Genomic DNA, 17539 nt, shown 5'->3' with positions numbered 1-17539 from the left:
TAAACCTGGGGACCTATTCTTTAAATGGAAAATTTAAATAGGGTTACCTGGAAACCTATTCTTTAAATGGATTCAAATAGATGTACCTGGTTATGAAACCTATGCTTTAATGAAATAGATGTAATAGGATTTCATGTACCTAGTTACGGAACCTATTCTTCAGGTTGATTAGATTTAATAGGGCTTAATGTACCTAGTTACGGAACCTATTCTTTAATGGAATAGATGCAATAGGGTTTAATGTACCTTGTTATGGAAACCTATTCTTTAAATGGAATAGATGTAATAGGCTTTAATGTACCTAGTTAAACATATTCATTAAATGGATATGTAATAGGGTTTAATGTACTTATTCTTTAAATGGAAAGGATTTAAATAGGATGTTATAAATTGGATTTCACTTTTCACTTCACATTTTTTGGCTTCGTTTTTTCACCTGCACTTCGTCACAGGTGTCATGGAAGACATGAAAACAAAAGTGACATCCTATGTTATCGTGGCGTTATCGTTTATGAGTCGTATCTTGTCTAAATAGGGTTTAGTGTCGCGTAACGTCCATATGATATGCGCGTTATTGTTTACAGGTTTGATTTTAAAACCGCAACTTTTAGTTTTCTGTCCTCACTTTATTCTGTCCACCCTCAGATCTTAAAAATTACTGAGGCTAGAGGGCTGCAAATTGATATGTTGATCATCCACCCTCCAATCATCAAACGTACCAAATTGCAGCCCTCTAGCCTCAATAGATTTTAGTTTATTTTAGGTTAAAGTTAGCCATAATCGAGCTTCTGGCAACGGTATAGGATAGGTCACCACCGGGCCGTGGTTAAAGTTTCATGGGCCGCTGGTCATATAGCATTATACAGAGACCACCGAAAGATAGATCTATTTTCGTTGGCCTTGATTATACGCTGTAGCGGCTGTATAGAAAACTCAATTGCGCCGAAGAGACTTTGGCGCCTTTTTTTTTTTTCTCTTTTTGAAATTGCTGTAACCCATGGACCGGCTTTGTTCCTATTCGCCGTTAAAAATCGCTGTAATTAATAGAAATTGGAATTTGAATATAAAATCAAGGTCAAAGGCTAAGCGCTGGGACGTATGAGGTTATTCAGCGTTGAAAATAATGTTGAAACAATTGTTTGGACATGGTGGAAAGTAAAATGGAGGTAGAGAATATGAACGGAGGTATCGTTAAAGAAATCAAAGGGGTTGCAGCTAGGGGCCGAAGGGACGCCGCAAAGAGTCCTATAAGTAATGCCTACAGTGCACCGCGTGAGGTAATACACTGACGGCCCTAGCCCCCAACGGGGCGTTTTGCATTACGATTATGAAGAGTTTTATCCCAAGAAGAGTCCTGAAGACGAACATACATCGGTAGGGACTAGATACAGTTATGTTTACAAGGTATGTAGTGTGGTGTTTGGAATGCCAACGAGAGCTTGGAAATGTAACCCGAGGGAGATGAGATTGAAACTTATATTCCTGTACAACGGAGCTGCTAATTTGGTTCGTGTTGATAGGTTTCTGTTTCCTAATATTAGCAGTTATGACTTGGACCATCGACGGATGGTCTCTTGTTCGTCACATTTTCATAAGTTGTATTTTAACAGAGATCTTTCGCATTCATAATTGATCTCTGGTCCCCCTTTCCTGCCAAGAGGGACCAGATTTGCTGATCAGCAAAGCACCAATATGCAGTAAATGTCCCTCGCTGTAGAACTTCTCAGTTCCAGAGGTCCTTTATTCCTCACATCGTTGGATACTCTGCAAATCAAAATAGATGGAATAAAGTAAAATTTGTTAATATTCAAACGCACCACGATGGCTTTCTCTCGTGAGGTAAACAAAGGAATTCGCACGTGGCAGAGAGAAATGAATCCACAAAAGGCAGGCGAATTCATTATTAACCTCAACACTGTGTTGGAAATGTTACGAAACTGCATCATGAAGAATAAATTTATCTGTACCAATCCTCCATTCCTACTTTTTTTTTGTCGAGTTACGAAATGCACGGCAAATAAACCCTGACGTAATTTTTTTTTCTCCCTTAAAATAAAACGGATCGAGATGTGATTGGCCGTTTCTCAGTCACGTGACTCTCCACGGTGATTTATCAGAGCGATGCGTGTTTAATAAGGGTTATCGTTAAATGGTATTGTTATCATATCTTGAGTAGCATTCGGTAGCCTGCTTTGACAGGGTTCGCAAGAGGAGGGCCATTTTTCTTTTCGTTTTTCGTCTCTTTGCTTACACTTTTGGACCAGGTAAGGAGGTTTTAGTTTTAGCCCACTCTTCTTCTTTCTGTTCATCAAAAGAAATTGAAATATAAAATTAAGGCCAAAAGCCAAGCGCTGGGACCTATGAGGTCATTCAGACCTTAAAAATAAATTGAGATCAAAAAGGTTTGAAAGGTGTAACAGGAAAACCTCGCAGTTACACTATGAAACAATTATTAGGAAAGGGTAGACAGTAAGATGGAAGAAAGAGAATATGAACAGAGTTACAGTAAAAGGGATGAAAAGGGTTGCAGCCAGGGGCCTAAGGGACGCTGCTGAGAAGTTTGTGTAATGCATACAGTGCACAGCGTGAGGTGCACTGACGGCGCTAACCCTTACTGGAGTGTTCATCTTAAGAACGCGTATCAGGCCTTAATCGTTGTCGGTGTGTGGTGACGAAAAACGATGATAACTTTTGCGAGATAATTTCCATCTTATTTACGTTGTGGAGATTCTTGAAAGCGTTGTTATTTTTGCAATAAGACACAAATGTAATATTGTGAGTCCCATGAAAGCCAAAACTATAAATGAGACTTGTTAGTTTGCGTGTGACATAGTTAATCACGCGTGTGCATTTTTATCTCAATGAATGTATAGATGACTGTTCTTGTATTGATTGCTGTGAGCAAATATTGTAATAAAATTGGCATGTTTATATAAAAATAATTGTTGACAGTATTACAGAAATATATGTTTTAACTGATAAAAGATATTACTCAGTCATGTGGACACGGGCATATCAGAAAAGCATCGATTAAAATCTTGAACGGTTGGTAAGGCTCAGATGACTTTCTGTCGTTTATGAAAAGAAGAATAAATTTTGTAATAAATAATGGGCGTAGCCATGATTGAAGGTGTGGAAAGGCGGTGTGGGGGGAGTTGAGGAAAACTGGGCAAAAACTGATCTTTACCCCAATTTCATTTATAATTTTTTCATGGAGCAAAATTGGTTTGAATTTCAGAACTTTGTATATATTTTCATCTTGCATTGTGCGGTGTAATATATTAGTTGGATCTTTTGACCTTTATTTTTCTTCGTAATTTATCCCGTTGTGGGCGTAATGCCGTCAGTGCATCTCACGTGGTGCACTGTAGGCACTACTGAAGGGTCTTTCCAGTGTCCCTTCAGCCCCTAGCTGCGACCTCTTTCATTTCTTTTACTATACCTCCGTTCATATTCTCTTTCTTCCATCTGACTTTCCAACCTCTCCTAACAATTGTTTCATAGTGCAACTGCGAGGTTTTCATCCTTTTACTTTCTTACTTTCAATTTCTTTCTCATCGCTGAATGACCTCAATGGTCCCAGCGCTTGGTCTATGGCCTAAATTCTATATTCCCACTCCAATTCTTCGTAATTTAGTTGTGCTTCTTAATCAGAGTTTAGTGTTTAGGAAAACTATCAGATTCTAAGAAATGAAATTTCATAACGGGTTCAGGATATCGACAGTATGAGACGTCTGCATTAAATATTTTGTGTGGTTATAAGAGCTATCTCAAACTAGTACTACAATGAGTATAGAATGAACCTTGTCTGGAAAGGATTTCTGCTGAAAGTTTTAAGCCTCTGAAGTACAAGTTTTTTAAGCTGGTGAAGCACAACTTGCAGCAACAGACATTGAAAATGCATAATTAAAAACCAAGTTGAAAATTCTCACAAAAGTACGGAAGAAGACGAAAGCAGAAGAGGATGGCGTGTCCAAGTACCGAATAGTAGTTGTAACAAGTGGATAAGAACTTGTATTGAACTGCCTATTTTACCCGTCGAAGGCAGCCAAAGCCTACAACGAAGTTCGCTGAACCGTTTTCCGTCATTTTGTGTGTGGCACAAAAATGAGCAGCTACAGGACTTCGAAGGATCCCTCAGCGAACCTAAGCCAGGATGTTTGTGAACGTGGGTAAGAAGAAGAAGAAGCAGTTTAGGTGTAATTTGTCAACAAAGGGTAGACCTTGTTTATCGGCCTACGCTCTCTTCTAGGCTCGGAATCTTTACAGTTTGCGTGCAGGATGGGCGCCGTATGAGTACCAGCCCTTTGGGGATGAACATGAAACATAAAAGAATGATGGTAAAGACCATAAACATAAATCAAAGACATAAAAATAAAAAAAAGCATGGACAACAAGCGGTAAATATTCCGGTCGGCGACTGGCGGGAACCAGGCCGCGGTAGTAGTCGCAAGTTTACAGTTTATCGGTCTATGAGAGGATGAATCTTCCTGCAGTGCTCAGAAGGAACTGAAATATTCCTTGGGAACTTTGGTCGTTTTGTAAAATGATCACATCATGCAGGCACTGTGTGATGGTCATGAGGGAAATGAGGTAAATTGGTGAGATGACGCATTTTGGTAGCTTTGTGTTATCAGGCATTGAAACGTAATTTAGGCCATTAAGGGATAAACGATTTTTCATTAGGTGAAAACTTGAGGGAAGGAACTAAAAGTAAGACATTTTTGTATTGTACGTGATTTTTTCAGGAATGTATATTGGTGCAAGAATGCCTTACTGTTCATAGTGTTGATTTTGTGAACGTTGGCATATATGCAATGGTAAATTTGTCCATTTACCAGTCTTTACAGATCTATAGAAAATGACGTCTTGTGCAGTGGAGTGTTCAGTACCAACTGTTTAAAAAGTTTTGTGAGTAAGGGAAGTGTATGTTTTCGACTTCAGTTTTGAGATAATTTAGACACTGAGTTTGGGTTGCATTTCGACAGCCGTTTGAAGTTTTTATATAAAGATTTTGTGAGAGGGATGTGTGCTGTTCAACTTATTTCTGAATTGAATAGATAGGGATTCCAAAAGGAACATATGGAAATATATGCCAATTTATGAGATGAAAGTAAATTGCACGTAGTACGTGATATATTTCTAAGAGTTAATTGTTGTTCAGTACAAACAGTTATGAAGTTGCCATTCATAGGTAGTTGATAAGGTGGCTGACAGTGAGAGCAGGAATGAGGTATTTTAACTGCTGGTAAATAAACATCTATTAATATACACCCATGAACGATTGGGAAAATTGACCGTATTATCGATGATGAAAAAACATGGCAGGTTGAGTAACAAGTGTATTGTCTACCCTTTATAAGAATCGTACTACAATAACGAAAATCGAGTTGACGACGCAGTTGTATTTTGAATAACGTACAGTATGACCCCTGAATGAGACGGAACATTGAAGTGGGCGTGTTTGTGTATGGGGATCCTAACTTAAGATAATGGTAAAGTAAGTATAGCTAGTTCTGGATTAGCAGCTCTCCTAGGGGCTGGCCCGAAGGAAAATATCTAAGAACCAATTATTAACTACAGCTTATTGTTAATTTCGAGAAATGAATTTCTATCACCAGAAATAAATTCCTCTAACTTTTTCACGGCCGTGGGAATTTATATAAAAAAGGTAAGGAAAAATATCTTATTATAAACTTGTTAATTCTCAATTCTCTTTGCAATTTATTAAAAAAATTATTTTAAGAATCATATCCTCTTGCGAGTTAAAGATGGTAGGTACATGTTTAGCCCATCAATCTCAATTCGGAAATATTACATGACACCCTTAAATGAATGCTGACGAAGCACCTAGCTGGGGAGTCACAGGTGTTAAGTAAGGAATGGAATGGAATAAAAAGTTTAGGCCAAAAGCCAAGACTGGGACCTATAAGGTCATCTGTGCTGGAAAGGAAATTGAGACTTAGACAGGTCTGAAAAGTGTAACAGGAGGAAAATCTCGCAGTTGCACTGTGAAACAACAGTTAGAAGAGGGTGGATAGCAAGATGGAAGAATGATAATGTGAATGGAGGTACAGTAAAAGGAATGAAAGTGTGATAAGTAGGACGCACAGTGGTGATTGTCATATGTTTTCGTACCCATTGCGCATGTGAAGGAAAGCGCACCCTTATCATAGTGGATATTTTTGATAACGACCAGTGTCGCTACGAGATATTCGGTAGACAGTGAAAAATTAGGCTTGGGAAGGCCCCGTATGTTTCATCAGTCCTCCAAAGAGAACTTTTTTTTTTTTTTTTCAACAATGTATTTATATAACCCAATTTTGTATTTTCTCATGGCGTTTGTTGAAAAAATAACCTGTCTGCTCCCAAGCAGATAGTATCACCTGAGAAATTGCCTGATATGAAATTTTTTGTACAGTAATTTATATTTAAAAAGATTTTCAGTAGAATATATACATTAATTTTATAGACAGTCACAAGACCAGTTCAAGTTAGCAATTCACGCAAAGATTCCATTATTATTATTATTATTATTATTATTATTATTATTATTATTATTATTATTATTATTATTATTATTATTATTATTATTATTTGTGTATACACATATATAACATACATGAATATTGTCTCTTCCCTAATAACCCATTTGAAGAAGCACTCGTTCGAATGCAAATGATTATTTTGGGCATTAAAGCTGACCTTGATTGTCCTCAGGAATGAAGATCAAGGACGTGTGTCAGCTCGCTGGCCTCTTCGTGATGTTCGTTGGGGTCATCATCATCATCGTCGTCTGCTGGACAGCAGAGTGAGTTATCAGTTGGAATCTTGAAAGTTATCAGTTGGAATCTTGAAAAGTTATCAGTTGGAATCTTGAAAGTTATCAGTTGGAATCTTGAAAGTTATCAGTTTGATTCTTGAAAGTTATCAGTTTGAATCTTGAAAGTTATCAGTTTGAATCTTGAAAGTTATCAGTTTGATTCTTGAAAGTTATCAGTTTGATTCTTGAAAGTTATAAGTTTGAATCTTGAAGTTATCAATTTGAATCTTGAAAGTTATCAGTTTTTTAATAAAAGTTATCAATTTGAATCCTGGAAGTGCTCAGTTATCAGTTTGAATCTTGAAAGTTATCAATTTTAATCTTGAAAGTTATCAGTTTGAATCTTGAGAATGATCAATTTGAATCCTAAAAGTTATTGAGTTATTAATTTGAATGAAGTTATCAATTTGAATCCTGAAAGCTATAAGTTTGAATCTTAAAGGTTATCAGATTGAGTCTTGAAAGTTATCAATTTGAATCTTAAAATTTATCAGTTTGTATCATGAAAGTTATCAATTTAAATCTTAATTCAAATTACACCTCTTCATTTGATCATTTGAATCTTGCGTCTGTATTTGAATTTTGGTTCATTCAACTCTCCTCAAGTTTCTTATTAGTGTTTTTTCCAAAACATTGAAAGAGTTTTTATTTTAGGCAGTTTTGAGTATAATTTCAGTTCTGTATATCGTTGTTGCAGTTTTTTTAATTACTTTTCGTGTTTTATTGAAATAATGTTCGTTGTTTTAAAAGGTTAATTTATCACTGACAAATTAAAATTAATTTTAAAGCATGCAAATACTGCTGCAATGTGTATGGGTATGGTTTTAGTTATTAATGGTAAACAAAGCATTGAAATATTATATATATATTATATATATATATATATATATATATATATATATATATATATATATATATATATATATATATTTTTTTTTTTTTTTTTTTTTTTTATTTTAGGTGAGATAGGAGACGAATTATTCAAGTTAACACAAAAATTTTTGGACAGTTTTTGTGATGGGCTTAATTGTCGTTTACTGTAACAGTCAAGAATCTCTCTCTCTCTCTCTCAACAAGCTTCTTTCCATTTCAGGTATGGTCGACGAGATCATGAGATTCCCTTTTGGAAACAGGAAGTCATATATCAAGTGTATCCTGGGTCGCTGTACGATTATCACCCCAATGGTTTCGGTGATTTAAAAGGTAGGGACAGAAGGAGGCCATACTAATGGGTGTTTATACATGAACTGGTTTGTGTTTCTTTCACATATTTTTAATCAGGATATTCTTCTTATATGTATTTTGTCATTTCTCAAAAGACATTCTATATTTAACGCTGGGGCTTCTTATGGAATGATTGATATTTCTGATTGATTCAGAAAGGTCATGAATTTGTGGGCCCTAGTTCTTAGTAATAAAGATCGATTAAGTTTGAGTTGAACTTGACAGTATAATATGCAAAAATACACATTTTGCACTTGTGAGTTTGGTGGTATTTCAGACGCTATGTGTATAAAAAGTAAATAAAGTAAAATAAAAATCAGGATAGGGAAATATATCCTCATTTCCAAGTTTCTATAATCGTAAGTGTCATTTATTTTAACAGTTCCCCCGTCGGTAATAGATAACAAAGTTCCATTGAGTGGCAGGCGGTAAGTGACAGCCATTTTGATGGATGTCACGTCTCTAAGCAATTGTTCGTTGTTTCTTGTCGAACAATTTAAAAGTCGACAACAACAAAACCACAAACGTTTGTTCGCTTTGTAATCTGAGATAGAGACAATTAGCGTGTCGCCCTGTTGCCGAGCAAGAGGGAGTTGCCAAGCAGCATTTACTCAGTGTAGAAGCTTTCCGTCCCTCCCGAAAATGTCGACCTCGTCGAAGCGGCCACTTTTGGTCCTTTCTTCTAAAGCAGAGGATGTTGATAAAGGAAGTAAAAGGAAAAGGGTTCCCTGGTGGCAGAAAGAGGTGATATACCAAGTTTACCCCAGATCATTCTGCGACTGCAACGGAGACGGTGTAGGAGATCTGAAAGGTAAATATAGGTCTAGTGGTATCGTCGATTGCTGGTTCCCAGTCGTGTTCTTGAAGAAGAATTTGAATAAGGCGGTATCGGTGTAATTTGTGAGTTTCATGCAAAGAGAACGTTATATACAAGTTACATTATAATTTACTATATGTTTTTGTCTCATTGGTGATATTATCATTTGTATGAATTGGTCAGCAGTTATTATTTCTGGCGCTGTAAAACGAACATAATATTTCTTTCAAGAGTTTCAACAGTTTATCTGAAGGTCGCTTATAAGTCAAACGAATAATACCAAAACCACCGTATAGTGGTAACGTTGATACAATAAAAATGGTCTCATTTGTCATTAGTCCCTTTTTCAATGAATAAAGAAGTTCAGCTTCTTTGGTTAAACTTATTCGTATAAGAAAGTATATTATACGAAAGTATAGGTTGTGTTCGAAACAGCGTGAAATCCTGTTTATGTGTAATCCACTACATCAAATGCAACAATTAAATACATGGCAGTGTATTTGTATATGTTTGGTCATTCCTCCTCCTTACCGCTTATTTCACACCTCTCACCCGTCATTCTTCAATCTTTCCGCATGATTAACCCATCTCAAAACCCGTTCAGTTCTTCATATTGCCACATTTACAACAAAAAAAGATTAATTTCATGCAGTTTTTCTCGACTATCTCAAATCAGCTCTGCATCATTTGCAAACACCATCCATTCCACACTTAAATTTGCACACAAATTTGTCTCGTATCACTCCATTCATTAAATTTAGATTTCATAATGTAAACTATCTTTCTTAACAACGTATCTTGTATACAACACTTCCCACACTGCATCTGTTATTTCTCTCTTAATAACACCATCATTAGTGTCAGCACTGGCATAAACACAATGTAGGTTTCATGGCTGCTAATTTTCTGCTAGCTCCTGATTCTTGATCAGCACTGAAAAAGAACTTCTTTCCAGTCTTAGTGTGAGTTAACATTAAGGTAAAACATGTGTAGATTGTTGAAAACATTGTATGCGACCGTTCAGGCATTTTAATGGGATTTTCTTTTGGCAAGGGAGGAGATAAGTAAAGGCCATTCCCCGAAACGAATGTGGAATAACGAGAAGCGACATTGAGGTTTTGGTGCACCTAAAGTTCCTAAACCTTTGCCAAAGACGAGGAAACGGCCGTAGGTCATGAAAGTAACTACTAGATTTGATTGCTCGCGCGATGATTGGTGGTTCTTTTTTTTCGTATGCGGACGTCAGTTTGAAGATAATGAACTAATAAGGAACGTGACAGAAGAATTTCGAAATAAAAAAAAACAGTAACTGAGATTAACAGCAACTTGTAATCTTAACAGGTGATGTGCTTTTAATTAACGTTCCAAGTAACCGTGTGAAGGGATTATCTTGCTTTTTGATGTTCAAAGTTTAATCCTGAAAACCCCATCGTAATTCTTATTGGTGTATTTTATGCTGTTGTCTATTATATCTTTCAGGAGTGTTTTTACTTTTGTATTTCGTACCAGAACTCTAGTACAGTATTAGTTGGTATAACTAACAGATTGTCAGCACTGTCTTTAATGTTGTATAAGAAGGATGTTAAGTGTATGTACTTTACTGCAGTGTGAACAAACCAGTATACATTCTCATTGGTTTTCGTTTCTTGTGAGTCAACTTCTCATTGTTCCGGCCACACAGCTTAACAACACCTATGTTTTCCTTCGTGGTAATCGTAAAAAGACCCATACAAGAAACAAAGAAACTTTTTAAAAAGTCCACTGTATATCGACCATTATACGTGACCACAGTCTTGATGGAAAATGATAGGTGTTAGAGACGATATTCATTTGGAGTTCAAAGGTTTTTCGAACTGAAGTGGTTTGGGACTGAAGGTATTCTCCGGATTTGCCGCCTTCCAGGTAATTTATCTGGACTTGCCTTGATATGAGAAGGATTGCAGATCTGATCTGTGGATCTTGGATAATTGGGTGGACCAGGGGTTCTGACAAGTTCATGTTATCTCTCTGATTTGTTATGGCTGATTCCTAATCTTCCTCCTGTATGACTGACTCCAGTTAATGCAATACCCAAAATCTCATAAGTGGGATAAAATCCCCAAATTTCTAGTCCATGAAGTAAAGCATATCATTAAAATATTGCATGGTTAGCTATATTTGATTGTAGTTATATAAGCCAGTGGTTGTGTCAATTTCGTAATTTTAAATTGATAATTTGTAGTGGTAAGATTTTTATTTTTTTATATACATTGAAGTAGAATGATGTCGATCTTGAAACTTTTAGGGGTTCTTTATGAGTTTTCTTTGAAGTATAAATTTTACTATCTTCATGGTTTTGATTTTTGTGAATAAATAGTTTATAATAAACAGAAATCCTTAATCTATCTTTGAAAAAGTGGCAATGAAATAGTTTTTAATCCAACTTATCATGCAGATACAGAAGTTTGTATCTTTGAAATTTATGTATACCTGTGTGTCTTTGTAGAGGGGTAGTTCCATCAGTGCAGCTCATATGTTGCACTGTAGGCGTTACTTCAGGTTCCTTGCAGTGTCCCTTCAGCCCCTAGGTGCAACCTCATAGGTCCCAGCACAGCTTGGCCATTGGCCTAAATCTTATATTCCAATATATACCTGTGCATTCTTTCCTTCTTTCTAGGTATCACATCCAAGGTTGAGTATTTTAAAGAGCTTGGCGTTGGGGCGATATGGTTGAGCCCAGTGTATACTTCTCCAATGGCTGATTATGGATATGACATCGCCAACTTTACAGATATTGACCCGCTTTTCGGAACCATGAAAGAATTCGATGAGTTGCTGGAGGTCTGCCATGAAGAAGGTGATGTTTAATCTTATTGATTTATTGGTTTGTGTAGTCTCAGTTTCAAATGAGGCCGTGTTATTATTTTGTAGTTTTCTAATAATGATCAACTGTATGCATAGTAAACATTGTTTATCTTGACTTTTGTGTCCTCAGCAAAATTATTTCCAAGATGTTTCTCAACTTAACCATTGTTATTTACTTTAGGTCTGAAGGTTGTCATGGATTTTTTATTTACTTTAGGTCTGAAGGTTGTCATGGATTTTTTATTTACTTTAGGTCTGAAGGTTGTCATGGATTTTTTATTTACTTTAGGTCTGAAGGTTGTCATGGATTTTGTGCCAAACCACAGTAGCGATGAACATGATTGGTTCATAAGGTCTGTCAAAAAAGAGGATCCTTACACGGACTATTATATCTGGAGTGATCCTGTTGGTTTCAATGCAACTGGAGACCCGTTGCCACCTAACAATTGGGTAAGTATTGCACTACAGGAGCTTTTCATTTTGACCAGTATATGGAATTTTATGCACACAACAGTGAGTTCATTCACTGAGCAGTTCTGTAAAGATTTCTCCTCTTGTTTATTTTAGCTCAAATTTTGGGCAACTTTTCAATAAATGTTTAAGGTTTTGTGAGCTTTTACAAAAATTGTGGTTGGTTTGTCGCTAACTTTGTTCCATAAACTGGGGCCCTTAAGTGATAATAAAATTATTTTATTAATGCTTACAAGATCATTTTACTTCATAATAGACAGAGCAAAAGGGTGATATCTCAGTCAAACCAGAATCTGTAAAAACAATCAATTCCTCTCATATAAAATAATCTTAATAAACATTATTATTTCAGTGCTTATTGTACAGGTCATTAGTTTGAACAATTGTTTAATTATGTGGAAATCACATTTTTCTTCTGAGAGACAAGCAGCATTAAATATCTAGGAACTACAGTAAAAGGCTACCATTAATGTTTTATCGGCAATTTTTCATAAACATTTTTTCTTTTGACAAGAATTTTTTATTAGGTTGAATTTTTTTTAATATGGAGACTGCTTGGGAATTTTTTTTTTTAGAAATCTTAATGAAATAATATTGTCATTTCCAGTGTTCATTAAATATAAGTACAACTGCTGTAATAATTATTTCCTCATTCTTGTATCATATAGCTGAGTGTATTCCGAGGGTCTGCTTGGACATGGTCAGACCAACGTAAACAGTTCTATTATCATCAGTTCTTGGAGAAGCAGCCTGATCTGAACTTCAGATGCCCTGATGTCCAAGAGGAAATGCTGGTAACTACAGTATTACTAAAAGAATGTCCTATTTAAGCTGTAGTCTCTTAAAATTCCCAGGGCACATGTTTTTGAACCTCATTAGTGTATAAAATGAAGAATAGAAATAAATGACGTCCAGTGAGCAGTTTCTTGAAAATAAAATCCAACACCTTGGCAGAAGATTACAGTATTCTCAAGTAAACCACGCTCACAGAAAAAGATTACTAAGAACTTGTGTGTTTCACAAAAAACAGCTAGGTTAAAGGAGTATCAAACAATTTAATATACAGTAATTAACGTCATTACATTCCAGCATTATCTTAATCCAGGTAATGAAGCAACTAAGGAGGGGCTAAGGACAAACCGAATTACTGGTACTCATTAGTTCCTGATTTAAGTCTTTGAACATCTTGTGAAGAATAGGATCAAGAGTATATACACCTGAACTTTTAACATTTCTTTTCTTAGCTACAATAATGGGGATTCTGAGAGGATTGTATGTGAAAAAAACTGCATAGAATTGATTGTTCCTATGTTTGTATAGTAACAAGATGTAATATGTCTAGAAACTATTGTAGGTGAAATGGAAAATAGCACTGCTGATAATGTACTATAATTTGTTTGTGAATTAACTGGTTGAACCTGTGTGTTTTGGCTCAAGAATGCATGCAAAAATTGTGGGTATGCAGTAATTATGTTTATAATTATAATTTTTTCCATGACCAGAATACTAAAACTTGAGAATATACTATTCCTTATTTGTTAATTTTACCCTTATACTTTCAGGGTGTTTTGAAATTCTGGCTGGATAAAGGGGTTGATGGTTTCCGTGTTGATGCTCTTAAACACCTTTTTGAAGTTGAGGGTGAGTATTTTTAATTTGACAGAAATTGTGCTCACTAACTTTAGCATAAGCATTATTGCATTATCAGACACCTGTCAAGAATTTATGTAATCTAGTTTATGGTTATTCACTTATTCATATCATTCTAAAGAGGAGGTCTCTGCTGACTCCATGAAGCAATCAAATAAAATATTAATATCATTTGAAGATTCCTGATTTGGAGCACATGATCACTGGACAGTACTGGTAGATGGATAAAAATGTTCAAAATAACACTTCACTAGTCAGACACCAAACACAGCACAGTACTTCTGTATCCCTGCATTAACAAACTTCTGTACTGCAGGTGTTTGAGGATTCCTGCTTCTTATGATTAATAGCTTTTGCTGCTTTGAAAAGTTATATTTCCATTTTTTGTAAAGATTTTAGTGATTAAATCTCAGGTTGGAACAGATGGTAGATTATGTATTTTGCCAAATATTGGTGATTCTTAGAACTGTATGCAACATAGTCTTTAGTGTGTATGTTATCTGATGGTCCTGTGATAGGTGACATAAAAGGTAGGGAAAAATTCAGGAGGATAATTTTTCTAGGGTCATCTGAGCCTTTTCAAGTTTTCCATCACTTAAACATTTTGTTGTTATGAAATATTACTTGTTTTAGCCACCAGGCCATTCATCATAGTGTATTTAGGTTTTATAGTTTGGACCCCAGAAGTCTTTTTGGATCTACATAATTACCTATTTGGAAACTGATGCAGTATGCCAAAATTGCCATTTCAGGATTCTGTTATACTTCTTGCTTTATCAAAGTTGGCCATGTTGTACTTTGGGAATTCATGTTTGTATATTATTATATGTAATGGCTTGGCCTTTATCTCCCCAGTCTAATTTATATCCTGTCTGTATATTGTGAATATTAGACTTGTGTCAAAAATACCAAGGAATGCATTCATTTCCTTTTATTTTTATTAGACATACATCAAGATGAGCCAGTTGCTGAAGATTCTGGTATAGATGACAAAATGGATTATGGATACTTGAATCACACACTTACTGTCAACCAACCTGAAACTTTTGGAGTGCTTAGGCAATGGAGAGAGCTTATTGATCATTATCCTGATAAGTACGTATTTTTTTGGTTTTTGGTTTTTCAGACATAATTGTTGGAATTAATAAACAACTTTGTTTAGTACTGTGGTTCTTTGTTCTTTGCATCTTCAAATTCTATGTTTTTTCAAGTAATGCATAATGGAACAGACTAACTTAATAATACCCTTATACAAAAAGAGGGAACACAACAAAAGGATTCATGGAAGTCAACTTTTCAAAGATTGAAGATTGTAGGGATCAAGGAAAACAGAAGAATCTCAAATCTTAGCAGAGGAAAAAAAAATTGGTTCAAAGCATCAGATGATTATTAAGGAGAAAAAGGGTTATCCTCATGCAGTCCAGAAGAAAAGTGACTGAAGTAGTACATAAAGAAATAAGACAGCAATTTACAAGTGGGATAATGCTACTGGTTGCAGAGGTCAGTTTCACATTAACAGAGACATTATTCAGCTTAGAGATTCTGTGTATCCCTTTATGCTAGGGACTCAAGACAATTATTTTTCCAGTTGTTTGAAAGCACTAGAGTATGTTGAAATTAAGAAAAAATTCATCTCATGACAGAGATCTTGGTAGGCTCTCATAAATATCAAATACATTATTAGGTCTTCATTGGGAAGCTTGGACAACCTACATCAGTTTGAATGATAGATAATTTGGCAGGAAATAAATGTTTTTTAGATAAAGTATCTTGTCATTATTTCAAATGATCCTCAGTAACTAGTACAGCTTTTCTTTTTGGGCAGTATTCTAATGGTTTTTAAAACTCTGTTTTGGCTACCAAAGCTGTTGCCTGAATGCTTTTAGATTGTAAAAGTTTTGTGAATAGTACAGTAATTTCAAGTAGTTTATCACATACTGTACTGTATTGACTTATTCAGTTGTTCCTTGTTAGTTATCACTCACATTGTTCTTTATTCTCAAAGGGCCAGTCAATCACGGACAGATATGGTTTAGATTTTTCTCAAATGGAAATGTACTATGCCTTATTTTCATGTCTCTTTTGAGTATTAATCTTTTTCCAATGAAACAATTTCAGGTTGTTGATGGTTGAAGTATATGAAGGTCAGGATATCGATGTGCTAATGAAATACTACGGCAATGAAACTGTCCCATTGGCAGACTTTCCTTTCAATTTCTTGATGATTGAGAAGCTACAAAATCGTACAGAACTTACTGGGCACTCTCTGAAAGCACTTGTTGACTTGTGGTTAGATAATATGCCAAGTGGTAAATGGCCTAACTGGGTGGTAAGTACAGTCTTCCATAACTGGTGTATTGAAGACAAAAGTAGATCTTTTAAAATTTGTGTGTGTTATTGTAAATTTTTAGTCTTTTGAGAAGATGGGTAAGTCTAAATATAATTATCAGGATCTTGTTCAATAGATAGTACCATAGATATCGTTGATGATGTCAGTCATTAGCCCAGTGGTTTTTTAGGGGGTCATGTAACTGTTAGTAAATATGTTACTATTCTACCAGGAGTTATAGATTTAGTACAGTACCAAGAATATAGTAGCAAACTTTGAAAAGCAAGAAATCAAAGAAAAGAAGAAAGCCCATTTTCCAAGTGCAACGGATCTTTTGAGAATGACCAAGTGACCTAGAGCATGAAGTGAATACTGAAGATTGAGGCAGCTAAGTTTCTAAATACTAACTCTTTCCAAGGCTTGGTCTTCCAGGAAGGCTTTTTTGATAATGTTATTTTCTGGCTGTCATGGAAAGAAGACTATCTAGCTTGAACATATGTCAATCTTGCATTCTTTTTTAAGGCCTCTCATGGACTAAATGCAGCCAGAGAAAGTATTTCAGAGATTTTTGCATTAACATTGGATTTGGATTTGGCTGGATTGTTAAGGAGTTATGTAGAGACTTAATATACCAAATTATTTTTCTAACCAAGGTGACCCATCATTGCCTGTTAGTATAGTGTAGATAATCTCTGATTGGGATAACTATGGAAATATCAAGTGGCATATGGAAGTTCTTTAACTATACTGTATATGCAAGGGCAGCAGGAGATTCATAATAATAATTCTGTATTTTGGCATAATCACATGATGCTCCAATTAGTATCCTGGCAGAAAATGGCTAAGATAAAGGATGTAGTCTTGACAAAGTTTCTATAAGCACTTAAGAAATTGTTTATGCCGCAGATTTGCTATACCATGGTATTTATGCACAATAGTTTGGTCTGGAGGAGAGCATGTTGGCAGTAATTTAACATATCAGATAATTAAGAAGAGGTATGAAGACTGTGAGCAGAACAACAAGGATCCTCAGCAGCATGGGCACAGAGTAGCATCTGTTTGACAGCAGGTTTCTTTGAGGATATGATAGGCTTCCTACATCATTTGTCACTTAAGGTTATAGCTTACTGGCAAGGCTTTTGGTAAAGGGCATGAAATTACATTACATGGGTTTATAATTTGTCCAGGTGCAATTCACAGTACCCTTTCTTGAGTCTTACTGTTACTGCACTGTTATTGCCATGTGGATAATTTGGTTGTGTGTTAGGCAGAAATGGCCAGAATATTGGATTTTAAGTGAACCACCTAGGGGTGATATTTCTTTAAAAAGAGCAGTGTTGATGGATGGTATGGACACTTTATGACAGAACATTAAACATTT

The 17539-nt window shown here is 35.5% G+C and overlaps 1 protein-coding gene across 4 annotated transcripts in view; it reads left to right on the top strand.

The window, feature by feature from the left end:
* LOC136833652 (maltase A3-like) overlaps positions 1–17539 on the top strand; it is a 62632-nt gene that overhangs the window by 39098 nt on the left and 5995 nt on the right. Inside the window, exons 1-9 of one of the 4 annotated variants that reach the window (XM_067095800.1) lie at positions 2132–2264; positions 6721–6811; positions 7917–8026; positions 11521–11700; positions 11998–12158; positions 12848–12973; positions 13742–13820; positions 14774–14924; positions 15948–16158. In XM_067095800.1, coding sequence (XP_066951901.1) covers positions 6723–6811; positions 7917–8026; positions 11521–11700; positions 11998–12158; positions 12848–12973; positions 13742–13820; positions 14774–14924; positions 15948–16158 — 1107 coding nt within the window. In that variant the 5' untranslated portion in view covers positions 2132–2264; positions 6721–6722. Of the gene's footprint in view, positions 1–2131; positions 2265–3956; positions 4173–6720; positions 6812–7916; positions 8027–8460; positions 8859–11520; positions 11701–11997; positions 12159–12847; positions 12974–13741; positions 13821–14773; positions 14925–15947; positions 16159–17539 lie in introns of those variants that run through there. The other 3 variants (XM_067095799.1, XM_067095801.1, XM_067095802.1) reach the window with 3 other exon arrangements.

This window comes from Macrobrachium rosenbergii, chromosome 52, assembly GCF_040412425.1.
Source record: "Macrobrachium rosenbergii isolate ZJJX-2024 chromosome 52, ASM4041242v1, whole genome shotgun sequence".
Classification (NCBI taxonomy): Eukaryota; Metazoa; Arthropoda; class Malacostraca; order Decapoda; family Palaemonidae; genus Macrobrachium; species Macrobrachium rosenbergii.
Note: the sequence above shows the minus strand (reverse complement) of the source record. Positions and strands in the feature narration are given on the sequence as shown.